Genomic DNA, 22445 nt, shown 5'->3' with positions numbered 1-22445 from the left:
TGACGTCAGATGGGATGGAATACCCCTTTGGCCAGTTTGGGTCAGCTGTCCTGGGTCTGTCCCCTCCCAGCTCCTGCTGCACCCCCAGCCTGCTCGCTGGCAGGACAGAGCGAGAAGCTGAAAAGTCCTTGGCCTGGTGTAAGCACTGCTCTGCAACTATTAAAACATCAGTGTGATATCAACATTATTCTCATCCTAAATCCAAAACATAGCACCCTACCAGCTACTAGGAGGAAAATTAACTCCATCCTAGCTGAAACCAGGACAGCAATGAAGTGCCCCATGATGTCCGAAGGATTTCCTGTCCTCAACCTAACAGCACACGTCAGTGTCGCTTTCTCCCCCTTCTCCTTTGTCTCATCTCTGCATTTTGCAGGATTTTTTTTTTCTCTTTCTCAGCCTGGAAAAAACAACATCCCCCTCTCCCTGGCAGCATGAGTGACAGAGGCAGAGAAATCAGCACAGTGTCAGCAAGAGTTTAGCTCCGCAGCTGGGACCTGAACTTTCCGCAGCAGAGCACAGCACTGGGTCACTGCACTAAAGCAAGCCAGATTGATACAAAGTGCTTGCTCACTCTGGGAAGGAAAACATCAGAAGCCAGTTAATAAAAATGCTTAGACACCGTCTACTGTGAGCTTACAGCAGCAATGGCCCCCAGTTTATCCTGGAAAAGATCACCACAGAGTGTATGTTTACTGTCTTAACCCCCAAAGTGACACAGTATTTGGATGCTATCTGTGCACGGAGTGTGTAACGTAGGTCAGTGTAGATTTTAGAGCTGTTGAAACTGGAGATGGAGTGTGTGGACTCGACATGCTGCATGCCGTGTGAAGTTTTCAGCTCTGAAGACCCGAATTATCATGTCTGCCAATAGTTAATGTGCCTAGAAAGAAGATGCTAAAATATTCTTTCCCACTCCAGTTTGCAGCTGAGAACTTGTTAGTCTGTAATATCTTTTATTTATAGTGTCTTTCCACTCAAAGGATCGGAAAGTGCCTCTGTTTGGGAGTCCCTTCAACGAGCTACAGATACCTCCAGGCAGGGATGCTTCTCTGTGGTGGCCTCTGACTGAGGTTCCAGGGTCTCCTTCACCATGGAGGCACATGAGGGACTCATCTGCCTTGCCAGACACCAGCACCGGGTCCTCAGAGCCAGAGGGAAAGGCAGACACCCACCCTAAGCCCAAGGAATAGCAGAGAGAGAAAATCATCCAGTGAGTTTGCTGGCAGAGGACTTAGATTGACGATAGCTCTGTTTGGAAGTAGATGTTGGGATGAGCTATTGCCAGTGCTGGGTGATATCCTTGTGCAAAGGCCTCAGACAGCGAAGCCACAGCTCAGAAGGCGGCATTTGGTGGCCTTATTTGGGCAGCGCTCCATCCAACCCAGCAAACACCAGCCATGCTGGAGAAAGCTCCAACGACCCTGTGCAGGGGACATGGCCCAGTGGTGGAGATGCTCCTAAGGGCATGGGGACGGGCTCTAAGTGTGCACCCCAGCTTCCAAGGAGCCATTTCTGATGTGCCTCAGTGGACAAGGGAGCCCAGCCAAGCTCATCAAAAGCCCCCCAACATCACTGACTGCTCACGGGGCCGTACCCTGAATCACAGAATCACAGAATCATCTAGGTCGGAAGAGACCTCCAAGATCATCTAGTCCAACCTCTGACCTAACACTAACAAGTCCTCCACTAAACCATACCACTAAGCTCTACATCTAAACATCTTTTAAAGACCTCCAGGGATGGTGACTCAACCACTTCCCTGGGCAGCCCATTCCAATGCCTAACGACCCTTTCAGTAAAGAAGTTCTCCCTAATATCCAACCTAAACCTCCCCTGGCGCAACTTTAGCCCATTTCCCCTTGTCCTGTCACTGGGCACGTGGGAGACTCTGCTCCGGGTCTCCAGCCTGGCTTGCAGCTTGATGTGCTCATGCCATTGCTTTTGCTGTGCTGAAATCCTCAGTGCATCTTCTCCCCTCCCTGCAGCATCAGTAACATCATTACTGTGATTTTTCTCCCTAAATCTCTTGTTCCTCCAGGCACCAGACAAGGTGCCTTTACACCACATTATCCCTATCATGTGTTTCAAACTCTGGTTTAACTGGAGTCACGTTGCTGGCTAAAAGTTGGCTCTCTTGGGACCTTTCCCATGGGGAAAACACATTTTTCTCCCCCAACCAAACCTCCCCCATGGAGAGGGACCGGCACTTTCTCATCCTGGCACGTGTGAGGGTTTCTCTGCCTGCTTTCAGGGCATCTCTCCCTCCCTCTTTCTTCCTTGGAGAAGAGCATACATATGTTGTTTGTACATATGGGGTTTTCTCCCCCCTCCCTCTTGGTCCATTGAGTGTTGCATCATGTTTCACTCCTGTTGCTGCTCCTTCCACGCGTGCTGCTTCGGATTTGTGGGTGGGAGCGGGAGGGAGCCCCTCCAGTGGGCACGCTAAGAGGGAAAAAGAATTAAAAAAGAAAGAGAAAAAAAAAGGGGGGGGGAGATAAATATTTGGGAGGAGGGGGGTTAAGAGCAGAGAAAAACAAATTGAAGCTGGTGCCAGGCTGGAACCAGCAGCTGGTTACCAGGATAGCAGGCTGGGAAGAAGTTAGTGGAAGAGCTCTGTGCCATGTTTGGGTTGCTTAAAAAAATACACCCTCCCTCCCTTCCTATGCCGTCTTTGTTTCTCACCCGCCCTGTGAGCATGAGGAGGGATTCGGCTGCCAAAGGCGGGCTTTCAGGAAATTTGTATTTAAAGCGATGTTGAGGGATGCAGACGGAGAATGTCCACTGATGCGAATGTAGGTGTGCACGTGAGCGCCCGGGGTCCCGCTGGCTCACAGACACCCAGGGGGGCTGGGGGTGCACAGGGAAGCTGCTGTTGCAGCTGTGAAGAGATGCCAGGGCATTGGCAAGCATGGCACGACTGTTTATTTTTTTTTCCAATGGAAGAGGTGGTAGGGCTGGGGTGGAGGAGAAAGGGGGGGGGGAAGGTTGCAACACTTGGCTGGAAAAATTTAGAGTACAAAGGAGAGAGCGATGAAAAGGGTGGCAGAAAGGGGGAAGGGGGCTACTAACTGGCTGCTGTGGGAATAGGTTTTGGTTTGCTGAGTGGGGCCGGTTGGGAGCGGGCTGGGGATGCGGGGTGATGCCAGGGGGGCCTGGGGAGGCAGGCGGCGACAGAGCAGAGCACCTTGTTTTCGTCCTTTCTCTCCTCCTCCCTCCGCTGGGCGCTCAGAGGAGAAAAGACAAAAAGCTGAACCAGTGCCAAGAAGGAGCTGCAGCGACTCGAAACCAGTGCTCTATGCCGCACTAATATTTCCAAGCAGGGCTGCTCTTGAGAGCGGCAAAACGTGCCGGGAATGAGAATGGCTGTGGCGCGGGGCTACCAGCCAGCTTCAGGAGCCTTCTCTTTCCTCCTTTTCCTTTTAAACGCGACTCTCTTCCTTCCCTGTCCACCCTCAGCAGGATTTAGGGATCCTTGTCCTTGGCTTTGCACAGGTCCAGGTACAGCAGGGGGGTGGCAGGGAGCTGGGCAGTCCCCGGCACCCCCAGCAGCACTGCCCCTGGGCACAGCATGGCAAGTACCGGGCAGAAATGCTGGGATTTCCCTTCATTTCCAGCCTGGGTGTGTGCATTATCAAGCTCTTGAGTACAGGATTATAAGTGGGTAACCGAGAACGAGGAATGAATCCCCTCCTGCCCACCTCTCCTGCAATCCCTATGTAGAGGGATTTTTAATTTTCATGTATTTTTCCTAGCAAGGAAGAGAAGACTTGATTCCCCGGGAGTTTTCTGATTGTTTTCCTGTTGCCACTCCTTCCCCTCCTCCTCACTGTCCTCCTCCTCTCGCAGTACCCATAAGGCTGCTCTCGCTGCTCTGTATCATGTTGCAAGGTTACTTGTAGGACATGCGAAGCTATGCAAGGTGCAGCATCGCCTGCGTCGCTGCTCCCCGGTGCTTCTCATTTGCCAAGGGACGAGGCAGCTTCCAGGCTGCCTGATGCAGGCGCCTGGCTCTGCTGGGCCCCCGCTTCATGCTATTGAGGGGTTTCTGGTGCAAAAAACCCTTCCTGCAAGTCTGCCTGGGCAGAAAAAAAAAAAAGTAATAATCATATGGGGCTGAAACTTTGACAGCAATTTGTAAGGTTGGTTGATTCACAGGGGCCGGGCTGGAGTTTTGCTGTGACTTTTGTCTGAAAGAAAACGTTTTGCCCTCTGGCTCCCCTCTTCCCTTCATTCACAAGTTAGGGAAAGGTACATGCAAATAGCATTTTTTGGGAGGGATGTTCTTTTTTTTAATATTTTTTAACCATTTTAAAATTGTTACCAGCATGAGCATTCTTGCAGGAGCCCAGTATTTGAAACTGAACACAAAGATCTGTCTTCCCACCGTACATTTCTTTCTGGCTCATGCTGGGATTTGGATCTGACGTTTCAGGTTGGCTTTGCAGAAATCGGAGACTGGGGAAAGAGAAACCCCTGCCTTCGGGTTTGAAAACAGGTCCAGATCCTGTTTTACCAGCAGCTGCATCACTGACACAGCCAGAAGGTCAAGTTCAAGGAGGATTTTCCAAAGCATGGGCAGAGGCTCATTAGTTTGCCACATCTCAGGAGCTTGGGGGTGGTTAGCTTGGCCCAGTTCATGGTCCCAGGTGTGGGATGATCCCCGTGACCTCTCCCTCACCTGAAAATCCTGCCCTAATACTTATCCAAACCACTTCAAACCTCACATTTGTTTTTGGACACGTAAGCTTGGTTTTGGAGCACCTGATTCTGCTCAGATAATGCCTTTTGGAAACAGTGTGATAAATGGAGGGGAACGTGGTGTGACTTAAAGTTGTTATCCAGCCCGCTCTCCTCATGCTCCTCTTCTCCAGGCTCAGTCCCAAACTAACACTGCTAGGATGGGCACTCATTTCTGGGGCGACACTCACCGGTGCTGTAGGGAGCAGGACTTCTGCAGTGATGGGTCTCTCTCCATTCTTCCTCCCAGCTGTGCTTTGACCTTGGCTGACCTTGGTTGCTGCAGCCTGGTCTCGAGCAAAGGAGATGCCGTTGCCTCTTCTTGCTCTTTGCTCTTTGGCACAAGTGAGGGGTTTGCAGTGCTTGGCCAGGAAGCATTGGAGTGGGTGAAAAAAACGTGGCAAGTCAGCATACCTTCCACCAGATCCCACCTGGTCTTAGTGAATAAAGTACACACATGAAAATAAGTGTTTGGGTATGCAGACATGGGCTTGCTGTTTGCTTTTCAGTTGCCTCTTCAGACTCAATGACATGAGCCTTGTAGTTAAGCTACCTTCCTCACCAAGGGTACATACTATGCAGATCTTGCCTGAATTTCCCTTGCTGATGGTTCTGGCTGGTGCTCTTTCCTCTTTCCTCTTTCCTCTTTCCTCTTTCTCTGGTCACAGCCCCCTCTTTTTAACCTGAGATCCCTCACCATGGGATGCCAACCTGCAAAAGCAAATGGCAGCAGTGAGGATTAAAGCCCACATCAAATTGAGCAAAGGAGACCCTGGCAGCTTTCCTAAGCCTCATGCACCTGCACAAAGTATGGCTTACACTTCTAGATGTGCAACAGCTTGTATTTCCTACCCAGTTACACCTCTTAATACTCCACTTAACAAATAACAATTACCTAACAGATTTATTGACAGGATCTCAAATGTATGGACAAAACATTAATGTAGACCATGTGCAGAAAGTAACATTGTATTGCGTGTTATTCGGGAAGGTAAACTGAGGACAGCAAATGAAGAGACCTTCCTAAAGCTTTATATTTCAGAACACAGATTTCTTCTATTTCTTCAGTGTCTTGACAGTGCTCTGGAGTAAGGGAACTTTCGTAAGGGAGCTTGTCCATCTTGGGGCAGAAATGTTTCTACTACCAAATGGTCCAGGTAAACCATCTGGCCATAGCCTCCCACTGAGTGTTGCAATGCAGTGACAATGCAGCTGAATGTCTTAGTCTTTATTCCTCCCTGTATCAGAGGTGTCTCTGGATGTATTTCCCTGAAACATATCTCATGAATCTCCAGTTGCTTACTTCAAACCTCTTTTCCTTATAACACTTTATACTGAAACTTTGCTTGCTTGGAGTTGTTATGAGATGCCTTGCATCTGGAAGGGTTAATCCAGAGGACTCTTCCAAGGCTGTCTTGCACCCCTTCTCCCCACACCTTCCCCACTCCCAGTCTTATTTTTTTTGGACTGGTAGCCTCGCATTTCCGTAATCTAAATGTGCAAATGCTTTGCAGTCATGGTCCAGTAGCTGGATTAATCTCAGACCCCTGGAGTGGCAGATGGCTGATTTGTTGCTGATTCCAGTTACAGAGAATTGTGCCACCTATTATCTTTGCACAGGCTGCCACTTAAAAGGGTGCCTTGGGCAAAATCAGTGAAAAGCAAAGCAAACGCTCTCTGGTCTGCATTACCACAGGTGAAAATGTGAAATATTTCACCTTCGTGTGAAGGGCTTGAGAGGTAGACAAAGAGGGGAGAGGAGGCGTGAGGGGGAGAAGGGAAGATCTCATTTTTGTACCGGAACCGTGGAAGCACAGGGCAGAGTGGGTTTGCCACAGTCATGATGTTGAATCACAGCCACTTATCCTGTTTTAAATGGTTTTGCAATGTGGTAATCATTGGCTTTGGCTCCCTGCTTTAACTCTTAAACAAAGCAGATGGGTTGGCATCATGGGACACTGTCCTGCTCTTCCCAAGCCTCCCCAAAGCGGGCTGTCCTAGGGATCCGTGGCTCCGCTCCCAGCCATCACGGCTTGGGACGCACCCCGTAGCTGCAAGGCAAAGCTGAGATGGCCCCACGTTGCCGCCGTGTTTCCCTGGGCTACCCAGAGGAGAAATCTGCCCATCTGCATGGGTTAAGGAGAAGCCTGGGGGACCTTCCAGAACCGAGCAGGGATGAGGCAGCCGGGGGTGAACCCCAGCACCATGTGCTCAGGGGGTGGTGGGCACACAGAAAGATGTAATGAATTGGAAAAGAGCAAAACTTTGGATACTTTTGACCATTTTCCACACGGTCATGCCCACAGTGAAGATTCTCTCTTTTCTCTTTGCTCTGGGAAATGCCACAGAGCCAGATGAAGACTTTGGGAAGAGAGTGTGGGTTCCCTGTGCAGAGTCCAGTGACGAAATCTGTGAACAAGGTAAGAGCAAGGGGTTGTGGCTGTGAAGGGTTTTCTTGCTTCCTTTTCCCCTTCCAAACCCGTTATCGAAGCGTTAGACATGAAATGTAGGATGTGTGTAGCACAGGAACTGATATTCCAAGTGCTAAGTGAAAGAGCCTAAAAAGATCAAGCTAAATAGGGCTTCTTTTTAATGCATTCCATTATGGTGGTTTGGGTTTTAGAACAGTTTGTATTGTATCCAAATGATCTACATGTGAATAATTGTTACCAGCCTCCTGACACCAGGACCTAATTAGGAAGTAAGAGCCTTAAATAGGCCATTTGCATAGTGAGCTTCCATATGTCTCCTTGTGCAATTTATTTGCTTCACTCCATTGAGATATAATGAGAATGAAACTCCTCGAACTGCCTTTGACTCTGAGGCTCTCTTCTTCATCTCCTCTGCAGTTAGAGCCCACTATTAAGAAGATAATATCTATTTCCCTTTGTTCAGAAAGAAAAGAGACTGTACTGCTACCCTTATTCCAGATCGGCCAAGTTTTTCTATTTCCCAGTTTCCAATGGAAATAGAATGAGAAACAGCCAAACAACCCACACACAGCCTGTGAAAAATGTAATGCTGTCAGAGAAAGCACGAGGAAGGTTAGGACAGGCTGATCTCGAAGGCATACTATCCACCATAACTAGGGCTCCTAAAAACCTGATGAGGACTAATGTCCTTGTTTTTTCAGCCCATGTACAGGTCCCATTTAAAGAGCTCTAAGCTGGTTCTGTTTGGATTTCTTCCTTCTAGGATGTTATCAAGGGGGAAAGGTTGGTTCAAGGCTGCTTGAGTTTTGTCCTAGTTTTGAATATTCAGCTCAGTCTGGAACAACACACATTCTGGGGCCCTCTGCTCACATAATTTTGCCAAGTGTGTTCATTAAATATAGTTTCAGAAGATATCCTTTATTTCCAAACTCCTCTTACATGCATGACTCCACCCCATCCTTCATTCTATTACTCTCATCATCCTGAAGTTAGCAAAACTTAAGCATATGATGGAGTGCCATTTTCCATAGGGATGAACTTTAATGACTGCTCAAAGTGTTGTCTTCTTCTCTGCTCTGCTCTGCTCTGCTCTCCTCGCCTCATCAGGATCTTATTTCATTTCCCGGTGTAAGTCAGTTCCATGTGCAATGATTTTGTTTATGATAATTCAGTTGCATGTTCCCTTCCAACAACTGCCGTTGCCTTCCAGAAGGGAGGTTAGTGTTGGTCCCCTTATAGTGATAATTATAATCAGACCTGTCATCCTTCACACAGTCTACGCTTATCACTTGCATTTAGGAGGATTTTTCCTGAAGCCTATTACCAGTGCAGCTTCTTAGGGAAAAGTAGTCATGACTTTTCAGCTAATCTTTGATGGCTCTCAGGTTTGAAAGCACAGAGAGGAGCAAAATGACTGCCAGTTGCAGTTAAAGGCACTGTCTGTCCATCGGGGTGTAAAGCTCTGCATCTGGAGAGCAGGGATAGGCAGACAGTCTGGGGAGCACAGCATTTTAACGCGGCTGTGACAACTCTTCACGTGTGCGGGAGACACAAGGCAGTGCTTTTTCCAACTGCAGCACTCCCCCCCCCCCCCCCCCCCCCACCGAGCTCTGCAAACCTGCCAGACAAGGGTTCCGGGTGGCAGGCGGTGCTTGGCAGTGGCACCTTCTCTCCGCGCTGTTTCGGGCACCGATCTGTGGTTCTGCCCGTGTCAAGCCGCTTGGCCGCGGATGGCCAGAGGAGAGGCTGCCGTCTGCGGCGCGGGCTGGAGGTGATGGACAGCATCCAGGGATGGGCTCAACAAGGGACTGACGGACCCGCTGCCACCTGCATGCGGCACTGCGGCTGTGACCGACTGGCCAGTGCCACGGTGGGAAGTCTCTCGGTGTTTTCTCTATCCCAGGACGTATAGAAAATTGCTCACCCTAGTGTTTTTCACTGGGAGAGACATCCCACCACTTAGTAGAATCCCCCTCATTTTCACTTCATTACTCCCGTTGATATGCTAACAACCTCTCTCTTTGGCTTTTGCTTTTTGCTAACTTAAAAAAGCAATGTGACAGTTTATAGCATTTCGTTAGTCTAAATGAGTGATGTATTTTTCAGTCCCTCCTGTGTTGTCACCATGCTCTTCTTTATGTTCTCAGAGAGCTGGGCTCCCTTGGTCATGGCAGGAGTTGAAGATGGTCTGTGCTTTATAGCTTTTGTAGCAGAGGAAATGGTGGGACAGTGGGAACTTGTGTTCTCTGCAGCTATGTATTGACAGCGTGCAGGGATATGATTTGCCTTTGTTTTATTTAAATTTACTGGCAACTCGAGATTCATTTATCAGGTGTCACTCCCTGAAGGAAGATAAATACCACATAGCAAAGACTTCATCTATTATACAAACAGATTTGAGGCTTTGCTATTGCATTTCCCTGCCTGCTGTAAGGAGTAAAAATGCCTTTGGCTGAACAGACAGAGAGATACTTAGCGGTAACATCTTATGACCTTTTGATCAGCTGAGATCTCAAGCCATATTAGTGGACAGATTATGATGTGATGGAAAGAGGGCCAGGAATAGCCTTTTTATCGTGAGACCCTTCCTGTGAATATCCTTCTTTGTTATATTCAAGTGTTTAATCACCGGGGCCAGGACCATAATTTGAAAACAGGGGAGTGAAATATTGGAACAGGTGATCCAAACACACTCGAGTTTGCCAACTCCAGTTGGATATTACAGCTTACAGTTTCTCCCTAATATTCTCCTACCCTCCTGTTTCTATCAAGCGTGGGTGACGTTGCAACATTTGCTGTCACTAATAACCCCATTTTGGCAGAAAAATCTACACAAAATGGACCCTGAGTCCTTGGACTGCAAGGAGCTGCAGTCCCCAAATCCAAGGGATGCACATTGTGAATACGGATATCTGACACTGAAGGGAAGCATTCACATGGAAATGTCTCCCTGTCATTTCTGAGATAATAACAGCAATGCTTAAACCTATTTCAACCCTATTTAGAAAAAAAATGTAGGTTTTAAAAATGTATAGCCCTGCTAGTGTTTTTATTTTCATGGAACCAGAGACAAATGAGAATAACTTTTACATCAGTCTTGCCTACTTCCTGCTCAGGATTTCTCCTTAAACTTTGTGGTAAGTTTAAATTAGCCTTCTTTTTATCTTAATGGCCAATATTAATATTCAGCGTCCTGGATAATTGCGCATGAAGAAGAATGCTCATTCCCTGCTGACTCTGCACATCGGGAATGGTTGTGCCCAAGTTTGATCTGGCTGCCAAGGCCACTTCTGGTGAGGAAGGACAGGCACTGGTGAAGTCCGAATGTTTTCTGGTCTACGTGAGTCGTGCACAGGTAGCCCCTGCTGGTTATGGAGTCTGCAGCATAGCCCTGCACATGCTAGAGTGGGGATGTCTGAGTTGTGCAAGTGTTGTTTCTTCTTGAGCTGAACGATCTGCTCGTTTCCCCAAAGGGAGAGAGAAGGGCTGGCAGCGCAAGAATCTTGAGCTACTCTCAGCGTAGTGGGGATGCTGAGGCACCAGGTCTGGAGAACAATAGCTGCCACAGCCCTAAGGAAACTCTTTGAAAATGAGAAGGTTATGGAGGTGGAGGAAATGCACAGCAGGACACCGTCTCCTCTTATCTCCCCCAGCCTCTTCAATCAGGTGCCTGCTGGGCTTCCCACTCCTCCTGCCTTTAGCACTAGATCATAGGATCATAAGGCATTATCTGCTGGCATTAACTCATCCACCATCCTCCTGGCATTATAGCTCCCCGAGTCAGGGAGCCGCAGCGAAACATGGATACTGTGAGCCCACATTGGGCTTTGAACCGCAGCTGCCAGGGCTGCAGAGGTGTCCAAGCAGGAACTGCGAGGAGGCACCAGCTGCCTGACACCACTCTCTACCACCTTTCCTATGGGCGTTGCAGAAGGTGGGTGCAACACCAAAAAAGTGCTGCTGCTGAAATACAGCTGGACAAGTATACATGGACAATAATACATATAAATATATGGACATAATACAATAAATACATCGATGAGTTCTAGAGCACCGCAAGCAAAGCTGTTCGAAGAGGTGGGTTCCTCGGAAAGGCACCCATCTGAGAGTAGCAGCTTCTGCTGGTAGCTTGGAAACCTTGCCACCAAGAAGGCTTTGTGGTGTGCGTGGTGATGAAGGTGTAGGTATGAAATGCTTCCACCTTCTAGTGCTTGGGTTCCTGTGAGGAGCAGGAGCTTGTCCAGGCTTGGGTCACACCGTACCAAGATCTTCTCTCTTGGTGTGGGATTGGCTTAGTGCCACTGGGTCTTCTGCCAGATGGCCCCTGTCCCGATATACTCAGTTCTTCTCAAGGCGAGCTCTTGTGTTCAGCTTCTCGTAGCTCAGAGGGACCCATGGAAACAGGCTCACTGGGCTTCAGGTCAGCACAGAAGCTCATAGAGAACATCTTACGGTCCTCCAGAGTAGTACGGTTAAAGCATATGGTAACATCTGGAGGTGGGATGCTTTGTTGGGGGCATGCGATTTAAAGCGACAAGCGTTGAAGATGTAGTGCCAGGCAGATGACAGTGGTGTGGGATGAGAAAAAGAGGACAGCGGTTTGTTTCTGGAGTTAAGCTGCCTGTGTATTTGGCATTTGGCATTTTAAACATAGAACATCTGGTTCCTTACAATTATTAGATACCAGTGATCTCTAGTATCTCACTGAGTAGGAGTGGTATCATGAACCAACAAAGGTTATTGTTATAACCAAATTTAGAGCCATACACCTCCCTTCACCTTACTGGAAAGTGGTGATCTTGGGCAGGAGAAGGGGAAGAAGGACATTTATGTCATACCAGTGCCTTAGGCTGCATCTGTCTTAAGCGAACGAAGTGGCGTCTGGGAATGTTGCTGGGCACGGGAATGAATATATGTGGGTATACTCAAACTACTAGACCTTGGCATGCTTTTGGTCCATGACAACTAGCAAACTCTTAAATCATTCCTAAGCATGGATCAGGGCTCATCCCAGTGAGCTGTTTGCATTTAGCTGCTGTGTTAAGGAAGCTAAGACATGGCTGTGACCAGAGATATGAACTGTTGTGTGCCAGCTGGCTGCGGTGTCTAGGAATCTTTCTGGGCACATTTAACTTGCTAGTGGCTGAAGAGGCTCAGACCCAACTGAGAAACTGGACTCCATCATCCTAAACTCCATTTGTCAGCAGCAGGAGAGAGAAGGGAGCCACCATCAGGGGCTGATTCAGCCTCCTGTGGTCCTGACCTCTCCAAACTGTAGGCAGAGGCTGAGGCTGCTGAGCGTACAGGGCTCAACACGCTGACAGAGGAGAAAAGTCCATACTGGCCCCATAAAGGCTATAGTACAGGCGCATGTCCTGCTGTCTCTCTGAGCTCAGAGAAGTTTTAAGTCATTGAGTTTTCTTTCCTGAAACAGCAAGGGCCATTTTCCTTCACAGGAAGTTTCCTTCTCCTTCACCATGTGGAGGCTCCTTTTTCAATAGGTTCCAGCCACGAGACTGGTGTTCTGTATAATTTCATTTTAATGGTTTGGTGGCTGATAGTTAAATGTGTCCATAGTAGACAATTGTCTTAGACAAAAAGCTCATTGCCAGTTGGCTTAGATATAATAAAATAGCTCATGGAAGGATATGGCGTTATGTCTTTTAAGTATAAAACTCTTTGTTTGATAAAGAAAGTTCTGTTTCAAGCTATACAAACATATGGATGGATTTTTTCACACTGAACCAGAAACCTAGATGAAGAAATAACTTTGGCTTGACTACTGCAACCAGAGTATAATGTGTCATTATCTTTTCTTTCATTGAAATCTGTTCATTCACAAGATGGTCTGATACAATAAATGGAAATGTTTTGTTTAAACATATCGAACAAAACATTTTCCCTTCAAGAACACTTGCCAAGGCGATCGGCTCCAGGGCAGACGCGTTCTGCAGCAGAGCGGGGGATCGGGACAGGCAGGGCTTTTTTTCCGACATCGAGGCCGCTCGAGGGAGCCGCCGGGACCCGGCAGCCCTCGCGAGGGAGGCGGACGAGGCGTAGGCGGAGCCAGCAGCGCCCCCTCCCCGGCCGTTCAAAAGCAGCCCCTAGGGAGCACGAGCGACCAGGAGCGCGGGGAACAGGGCGGGCAAACAGGGCGTGGTGCGTCAGAAGGGCGGGGTGGGGCAGTTCGCACAGGCAGGGCGAGCAGGGAGGGCCCCTCGCCGGTCTTTTGCAGCGGTCTTTCCCTTCGGTACCTGTAACCTGCCTGCGAGGAACCTGGCCATGGTATCAGCCAGGCAGAAAACCATGGCCTCCGCATCTCTTGCGGCCTCTCCAGCCGCAGTCACCGATGTGGCTACTCAGACGGAGGGCTCGGGGAAACACACAGCCGTCCAGGTCTTGGGCTGCAGGGTGTGCCCGAGTCTTCTGTCGGTATCCGACAGCAGCAGCGAGGGGTATGCCTGTGGGAGGTGTGCCCAGGTTGAAGAGCTGCTCAGCCAGGTAGCGGACCTTCGGGAGGAGGTGAGCAGGCTCAGGAGCATCAGGGAGTCAGAGAGGGAAACTGACTGGTGGAGGTGTACTCTACCCTCTCTGAGACAGACTCATGAGCCTGCCATAGCACAAATGTCTCCTGCTACGCAGAAGACAAAAGTTCCCTCATCCCGCCAGGCAGCAGGAGGGGACCTAAGCCAAGGGGGGGAATGGAGGCAGGTTCCTATTCGGGGCGGTAGGCGAGCCCTGTCCCTGCCCACCTCACCTTCCCATCTACCCTTATATAACAGGTGCGAAGCTCTAGAACATGACAACCAGAACAATGAAGCAGGCAAAAACCTGTCCCGGTTGGAGAGGGTGCCTAAGGCAAGGTCCCCTACCCCCCACATTGCTATATCAGCTCTCAAAAAAGAAAGAAGGGTTATTGTCGTGGGGGACTCCCTTTTGAAAGGGACAGAGGGCCCAATATGCCGACCGGACCTACCCACAGGGAAGTCTGTTGCCTCCCTGGGGCTCGAGTGACAGACTTCGCTAGGAAAGTCACTCACCTGGTACGGCCCACCGACTACTACCCGCTACTGGTCTTTCAGGCTGGTAATGACGAGGTAGCAACGAGAAGTCCGAGAGCGATCAAAAGGGACTTTAGGGCTTTGGGGCGACTACTTAAAGGATCAGGGGCACAGGTGGTGTTTGCCTCTGTCCTTCCGATAGGGGGGATCGAAGCTGACAAGCAGACTCGTCATATTAACACGTGGCTTCGGGACTGGTGCAACTGGCAGAATTTCGTGTTTTTCGATCACGGGAAGGTTTATGTGACCCCGGGCCTGCTGGCACCAGATGGGATGTGCCTCTCTCAGAGAGGGATAAGGATTTTTGCTCAGGGGTTGGCAGGGCTGATAGATAGGGCTTTAAACTAGAGTCGAAGGGGGAAGGGGATAAAACCAGGCATGCCGGTGATGAGCTAAGGGATGGTGTGCTAGAATCAGAGGGACTGTGTGCTAGTGAGGTCCTTTGGTCGGCTACACAAGGTGCTGCGTATAGGGAGGCGCATTTGAAGTGCTTCTACACAAATGCACGCAGTATGAGGAATAAAATGGATGAGCTGGAAGTCTTGGCCCAGTCCCACAGCTACGACATCATCGGCATAAGCGAAACCTGGTGGGATGAGTCCTGTGACTGGTGTGTTGCAATAGATGGTTACAGGCTCTTCAGGAGGGACAGGCAGGGTAGGCGAGGTGGCGGGGTGGTGATGTATGTGAAGCATGGGCTGGACTGTGTGGAACTTGAAGCTGGCGATGGCAAAGTTGAGAGCCTCTGGGTAAGGATTAAGGGACGAACAAATAAAGGGGATGTCGTTGTGGGAGTCTATTACAGACCACCTGGCCAGGGCGACAACGCTGATGAATTATTCTTTGCAGAACTAAGAGATGCCTCGAGATCGACTCCCCTCGTCTTAATGGGGGATTTTAACTTGCCAGACGTCAACTGGGATCACCACACGGCCGACACGAGCAAGTCCAGGAGGTTCATAAAGAACCTCGATGATAACTTCTTGGTGCAGGTGCTAAGTGAGCCAACTAGGAAAGGCGCCCTCCTTGATCTGTTGCTGGAGAACAGAGAGGGTCTTGTGGGAGACGTGGCAATTGGCGGCCGTCTCAGTCCCAGTGACCATGAAGTGGTTGAGTTTAGAATTTATGGTGACAGAAGGAAAACAGCCACCAAAACTTCAGCCCTGGATGTGGGGAAAGCAGACTTCAGGCTGCTCAGGGAATTAGTCAGCAAGGTCCCCTGGGAAACTGCTTTTGAAGGCATTGGTGTCCATCAGTGCTGGTCCATCTTTAAGCACTGCCTCCTAAAAGCTCAAGATCAGGCGATTCCAAAATATCGGAAGTCAGGCAAGCGGGGCAGAAAGCCGGCCTGGCTGACCAGGGATCTTCTACTGGAGCTAAGGCGAAAAAAGAAAGTGTACGGCTGTTGGAAGGAGGGTCAGGTGACGAGGAAGGAATACAGGGATGCTGTTCGTGTTTGTAGGGAGAAAATTCGTGTGGCCAAAGCCCAGCTAGAGTTGAAGCTGGCCATGTCTGTGGGAGACAATAAAAAAGGTTTTTTTAGATATGTGAACAGAAAAAGGAGAACCAAAGAAAACATAGGTCCGCTACTAGATGGGGAGGGTCTCCTCACAGACAAGGACATAGGCAAAGCAGAGACGTTTAATGCCTTCTTCGCCTCTGTCTTCAACGCTGATGATGGGCGTCGGGACCCAGGGTACCCTGAGCTGGAGGACCATGACGGTGGGAATGACCAACTCCCAACCGACCCTGAATGTGTGTGGGATTTGCTGCTCCACCTGGATCCATACAGGACCTATTCTCTGTTATCACCGGTAACAGGACCCATGGGAATGGTGTGAAGCCGAGGCAGGGGAAGTTTAGGCTGGACATCAGGAAGAGGTTCTTCACCGAGAGGGTGGTCGCACACTGGAACAGGCTCCCCAGTGAAGTAGTCACTGCACCAAGCCTGTCTGAATTTAAGAAGAGATTGAACTGTGCACTTAGTCACATGGTCTAAACTTTTTGGCAGACCTGTGCGGTGCCAGAAGTTGGACTTGATGATCCTTATGGGTCCCTTCCAGCTCGGGATATTCTATGATTCTATGATTCTATGATACCTCAAGTGTTTGGTCACAGTGGGGATGAAGTTATTGATTGAATCTGGCACTTATTTGGAAACGTGACCTTAATCTGCAGGTGTCAGCAACGAACATATTTTCCCCAAGTGTTTCAGCAAGTCAGATAAGAAAATTATTTTTTTTGACATGTTAAAGATATTCCTTTTTAGACAAAGAAAGTGATATCCCAGCTGTATTACTGAAACCCAGTGCCCTGTGTTGCTTGTTAACAGCTCCACATTTACTGTTTCAGTGTCCCAGTTTGCTATCAAGTATCAATGCACCGCTACATACCAAATAATCAATAGTTCTGTCAGTTGAGTATGCCCTGGAAATATAATATTACTGTTAATATCGATCCACGCAGCAGAAATCAAGGCATCAACCTCTGCAGTCATTACTTGCTAGCACCCTTGGTTTTTGTTTGCAGAGCAGCCAGGTTGAAAATCGTGACAGCTGCTCCCTCCTTCCGTGCCTAATAGCTAACACGAATGTGAGCACGAGCGTGTCAGCACACACGACCTGCAGATATGGTGCATGGGGTTTCATTTCAGCCTTCTGTGGATGTTGGGTGCAGCGAAGCAGCTGTTGGCAAAATCCAGAGGCATCGGCCCTGGTATCGGCTGGGAGGAAGGAGAAGCGGTGCTCTGCGCTGCCGCCTGCGCTCACACACACCCCTGCGGGTTTGGTGCGCCATGCCCTATCTCTAGCAGCTTCACAATGCAGTCGTGAATGAAAGTTTGGCAGATTGATTTTATGATTGTCAGTCTTCCTAGAACCAGACCAGAATTTCATTAACTTAAGACAGAAGCATCATTTCCTATAAGCTCTTTCCAGATTTTACTAGATCCAGATAAATTAAATCAGTATTTTATCTGTATGCCACCAAAATTAGTTGGCACGGTGATCCCCACACAGGAATAATATTGTTCTAGTCCCTTTTATTTAAGCAGGAACTGCATTTTGATACTGATAGCATTTCTTCATGAGGAGCTCTGCGTGAACTACAGGAGTGCTGGGGAAGGAGAAACCCAGATGTGAGCAGGGCATAACCTCAGTGAGGCTCAGCAAGGAGATGTAGGCATTTGGAAGAGGGGTATGGCTCCACCAAGCCGTAATTCTCCTGAGGAATCAGCTAATGAGAGCAGGAGGAGCCCACCCTACGTCAGGAGCAGCAGCAGCCACCTGGCCCCAACATGGACCTGTCCAAGTCTCGGTGACTCTGCTAACGCGGCTTCCTCTGCTCAGCTGTCCCTGGGAGGCCTGAGAAGCAGGAAGCAATGTGGGGGGACATCACAACTGGTGGCCATCTTCCTCCCCTCTGGAGGAGGTATGTGCACCACAGGACGTCCAGCTCGAGTTTTTTTTACGTTGCCTGCTTGGTTCTGTCTTGCGGGTGACATTTACCACGTCATCAGAGGTCCCCTTGTTCCCAAGTTATCAGCCTTATCCTCCATCCAAGAGCTTCAGGTTATCTCCTGTACGGCAAGCTATTTAGCACCTGGGAGATGAGGCTCAAGACAGTGCCTTGGGAAGTTTATGTGAGGAGCAAGAGATGCATATTTTATCTTTCTGGGAGGAATCAAGGTCAGGTTTGGTGTTCTCAGAGCAGTCTGAGCTGCAGATGAGACGCAATGCTCTCCATCTACTGGAGTTTCCTAAAACCCATTTTCATATCAAAAATTAAATTTCTGCACTTGTTCAGATAGGGAAGAAACAGCAATTCAGACCCTCAGCCAGCTGGAAGTGGTGTGACTTACAGCTCATGACTGCTACTGTGCAATACATGGAGTCAGAGAGGAGGTCGTCATCAGCTGTGGCTGTGTGCTGTCAAAAATAATAAAAAAAGAGGCAATGCCATCGCTGCACACTCTTCAAAACATTTTTTCTCTTCCAGCAGCATCGCCTCTTCTCTATACAGCCTCAGCAGCTTGCTTCAGTTGTTGAAACTGAAACCACAAATGATGTCATTATATCTTTTTTTCATTGGAAGGTGAATGAGTGGCCATTTCTGCCCTTATCTCCTCTTGTAGATAAAATGCCCCAAAATGCCATCATTGAAGTTCAGAGGTCATCGGTGACTTTAAAATCCTCTCCAATTGCCTTGGATCAAAACCAAATGAAATAAAAATCAATGTGTGAGTCAAGAGGCCAAGACACCAAAATGATGTGTCCAACACAAGCAGCTTGCTGGTTTCAGAGCATTTCTGGCAGCCATCTGCTTGTTTGAATTTGAGGATGTGACGCTTTTAAAAGTCAGAGAAGAAACACATGCTAGACCACAGTCTTCAGATATTTTGCTTGATAACAGGATTCTCTTTTTTGTGTCCATTTTCTTGCAGCCTCAAGAATGTCCTGTTTTGCAATCATACTGTCAGCAGGTGTTCATGGTCCTGAAGCACCACGTTGTGTAATTCCCTAATTTCAAAAAAATAAACATGCTTTTTGAAGCCTCAAAACATGATCTCCTCATCCCTCTTCATGAATGAGCATCAAAACAGTGTGTTATTATAACTCAATAGCCCCTCATTTATTTACATAGATAACGATTGGCCCTTTTTAGCTAAAAAGATACTTTTTTTTTTTCTTTTTTTTTTTCTTCACACTACTCCTATTTCAACTCTGTGGTCTCAGCCTAGTCCTGTGGAAAAAAGAAACTGATGTTTTTATGGATGGTGTTAACTGAGACACTGGTAACCGAATCACATTTAAGAGCTAAATTCCCCTTTTATTCTTGAAGGTGGTTGGGATCAAAGCACCACGAGGCTGGGGCTGGAGGGAGAAACTTGAACTCACAGTGCATCCTTCCTGTGAACAAATAGACATCATATATCTTCTCACTACCAATGTGACCCCTTTAATCAGCAGCATGTCCACAGCTAAGAAGACGATATTGTGGTAGTCCATTAAAATCCCTGCCACAGTCAGAGCATCAAAAAGCAAATGTGAGATTGTTCCTGGCCCAAAGACTGCATGACATTAAAAGTTTAAGATGGAAGTGGATGTATGGGCAGGCAGGCAGCAGTGGGAAAAGGCTTTTGGGTGCCTCTCGACGCAGCCAGCTGTGGCCAGCTGTTACGGGGCTGTCTGCATCGCGCTGGGAGAGGTTTGGAAGAGGGCTGGAGGCTGTGTAATGAGAGCCTTTCCTCTGCAGGAGAGACAGCCTTGGAGAGGAGATGAAGGTACATTAGCAGAAGTTGTTTACCCTCTTACTTGGCAATTGCATAGGGAAAACATTCTTTCTGGATTATTATTTTTTAATATATATGAATAAAGCATTCATAAAGTAATGAAAGCTACATTTTCAACGATTATAATGACTCCATTAAATTCTGGACATTTACCACATCACAATGTTTATCTGCAAGTCAATATTTCCCCGTGCTTAATAAAAGGGAACAGCAGGAGGACCACAGCAAATTTAAGCCACTTCTAGCACTCAGTGTCAGGATTTTAATGGCACCCACATTACCTTGGCTTCTTTTTATATCTTCATCTTGCTTTATGTGACAATACTTAGTTTTTATGTCATGCTTTTCGCACATAAATCTCAGGGTTTCACGAGGCAGAGCGGGACACTATACCCATTTTAGAGAACTGAAAAAGCACTCGGTGAGGTGACTTCATTGTGGCCACAGAGCAGGTCAAAAATCACTGCTGGGAGGAGACCCCGATCTTCTTAAATCCTGTCCCAGGAGTGCACTGCATCTCCAATAGCAGGCTTTACCTGCTTGTAGACAGCCTCAAGTCAGGGTGTGAATCAAAATCTTGCACTAAAGCGGGGTAAAAGGAGTGGGCATCATCCCATTGGCTTCTTGGGGCCCTGGGTTGCAGCCAAATAATCTTCCCTGACAGAGTCAAGCACAGGATTGAAAACAGCATGAGAAAAATCACTTTGGTAGAGAAATAGTGCGAGGCTACCTGTGGTTTTCTTCCATTTTTATAATTGGCCGTCACCTGTTGGCGCTTTGTGGAGGGATTTTCTGTAAGTCCTGTTTGTCACAGAGAAGGGAAGAGATGATCTTCCCTGCCTTGAACTTGCCTCTTTGTCATCTTCTGGTCTCAAATGTGCTTTGAAAGCAGCTTGGGTTCAGTCTTCTCCTCCTGAAGCTTTGTGGGATTCACCAGACCCCTTGTTGGGGTTCACTCCCCTTGTTGGGGTCTGGTGGTGGCAGTGACATGGAAGGCACCAAGGCATGAGGAAAAACGCTGTAATTCCCCATGAAAGCTTATTGTGACACTAGATCACCCGTAATGAGCCAGCTGTTTGGGGTGGAAAGGCACCCACTTGCTTAAAAGGATCCTTTTCCCCAACCTTGTGTTTCTGTGGGGGTCCTAAAAGCTTCAGAGCAGGGGCTTGATCCTGAAGACATCTTCCTGGTCTCCAGATCAGGAACCTGTGGTGTTCCTAAATTGCCCTTCTGTGCTACAGATGGCCGTGCTGGCCTTACCGCAGACTTTGAGGGACCGCACGTCCTTCCAGCCATGCAGTGGTTCAAAATCGTCTTTGGCCATCTCACATCTCACGCCAGAGCATTTTCAAAGGAGTTTTTTGTTTTGTTTTGTTTTTTCCTTCAGGGAAGACAAGAAGGCTGGTGTCTGGCAGCTCCAGAAATCTCTGCAAACCAGGCTGCCAAATGCCCTCTCCCTTCAGCATCGGGAGTCTCCGAGAGAGGAGCTGCCTTTGATTTGCAGTGATGGAGGATATGACGGATGAGCCTCTCTGGGCTCCCTCCTCCTTGGAAATAAGCTGTAAATCTAAACGCATCGTATCCCAGTGAAATCAGCCGATGAATGAATCAGTCAGGTGGGCTCAGAAATCTTCCTGCTGCTTCCAGGGAGCGGGCATACTCAGAAATGACTCCCTGGTAACTGTGGAGCTGTCCTTCCACGTGGCTGCAGAGCAACTGCCACTGCGGTTTTCCCCATTAAGGCAGCCTGTGGTTATGCAGCTCCTAAAAGGGTAGAGGAGGGAAGTGGGCAAGAGCATCCTTCCTCAGCATCGCTTAGAGCATGGTGCTTGTACAACGTGCCTGCAGAATGAAGCAGCCGGAGCATTCCTAGTGCTAAATCCCACTGTGGTCTGCCCACACCAGCCTGACTCCTCTGCGAGGCTGCTGATTCTCTGGAAGGGCTCAAATCAGACAATGAGGATGCTTGGACCAAAGGGTCTAGCAGGTTGAGGGAAATACATTTCCTGAGCAAACACATTCAGCCATTATTAATTTTTGATCAAATAATCCGAGAAATATGCCAGAGGGTGCTCACATGAGCACGTGTCTGCGAGAGGGTAAATTTACCTGCACGGTGAGTAAAACCTTGCAATTTTCATCCCTGCATTTAACTCACAGTATTTTCACGGAATCACAGAATCACAGAATTGAAGGGGTTGGAAGGGACCTCGAAAGATCATTGGGTCCAACCCCCCTGCCAAAGCAGATTCCTTAGAGCAGGCTGCCCAGGTAGGCGTCCAGACGGGCCTTGAATATCTCCAGAGAAGGAGACTCCACAACCTCCCTGGGCAGCCTGTTCCAGTGCTCCGTCATCCTCACTGTGAAGAAGTTCTTTCTCATGTTGGTGTGGAACTTCCTGTGCTCTATCTTGTGGCCATTACCCCTTGTCCTATCCCCACAAACCACTGAAAAGAGGTTGGCCAAATCCCTGTCTCCCACACCTCAGGTATTTATACACATTAATGAGATCCCCTCTAAGTCTTCTTTTCTCAAGGCTGAAGAGACCTAGGTCTCTCAGCCTTTCTTCACAGGGAAGATGCTTCAGGCCCCGTATCATCTTTGTGGCCCTCCGCTGGACTCTTTCCAGAAGATCCCTGTCTTTTTGTACCGGGGAGCCCAGAACCGGACACAGTACTCCAGGTGAGGCCTGACCAGGGCAGAGTAGAGGGGGAGGATCACCTCCCTTGACCTGCTGGCCACGCTCCTTTTAATGCACGCCAGGATCCCATTGGCCTTCTTGGCCATGAGGGCACACTGCTGGCTCATGGTCAACCTGTCGTCCACCAGGACCCCCAGGTCCTTCTCCTCAGAGCTCCTCTCCAGCAGGTCATCCCCCAGCCTGTACTGATACGTCCGGTTGTTCCTTCCCAGGTGCAGGAC

General features: G+C 48.7%; 1 protein-coding gene across 11 annotated transcripts in view; it reads left to right on the top strand.

The window, feature by feature from the left end:
- LOC308184713 (SET-binding protein-like) overlaps window positions 1-22445 on the top strand; it is a 317153-nt gene that overhangs the window by 118758 nt on the left and 175950 nt on the right. For 9 of the 11 annotated variants that reach the window (XM_080572070.1, XM_080572063.1, XM_080572068.1 and 6 more), the window contains one exon: window positions 7089-7160. The exons of 1 other annotated variant lie outside the window; for it this stretch is intronic. In XM_080572070.1, coding sequence (XP_080428196.1) covers window positions 7089-7160 — 72 coding nt within the window. Of the gene's footprint in view, window positions 1-2762; window positions 2796-7088; window positions 7161-22445 lie in introns of those variants that run through there. One more of the 11 variants, XM_080572065.1, reaches the window with a different exon arrangement.

This window comes from Anser brachyrhynchus, assembly GCF_964034855.1.
Source record: "Anser brachyrhynchus genome assembly, chromosome: W".
Lineage (NCBI taxonomy): Eukaryota > Metazoa > Chordata > Aves > Anseriformes > Anatidae > Anser > Anser brachyrhynchus.
The sequence above is the reverse complement of the archived record's forward strand: the minus strand, read 5'-3'. Positions and strand labels throughout refer to the sequence as shown.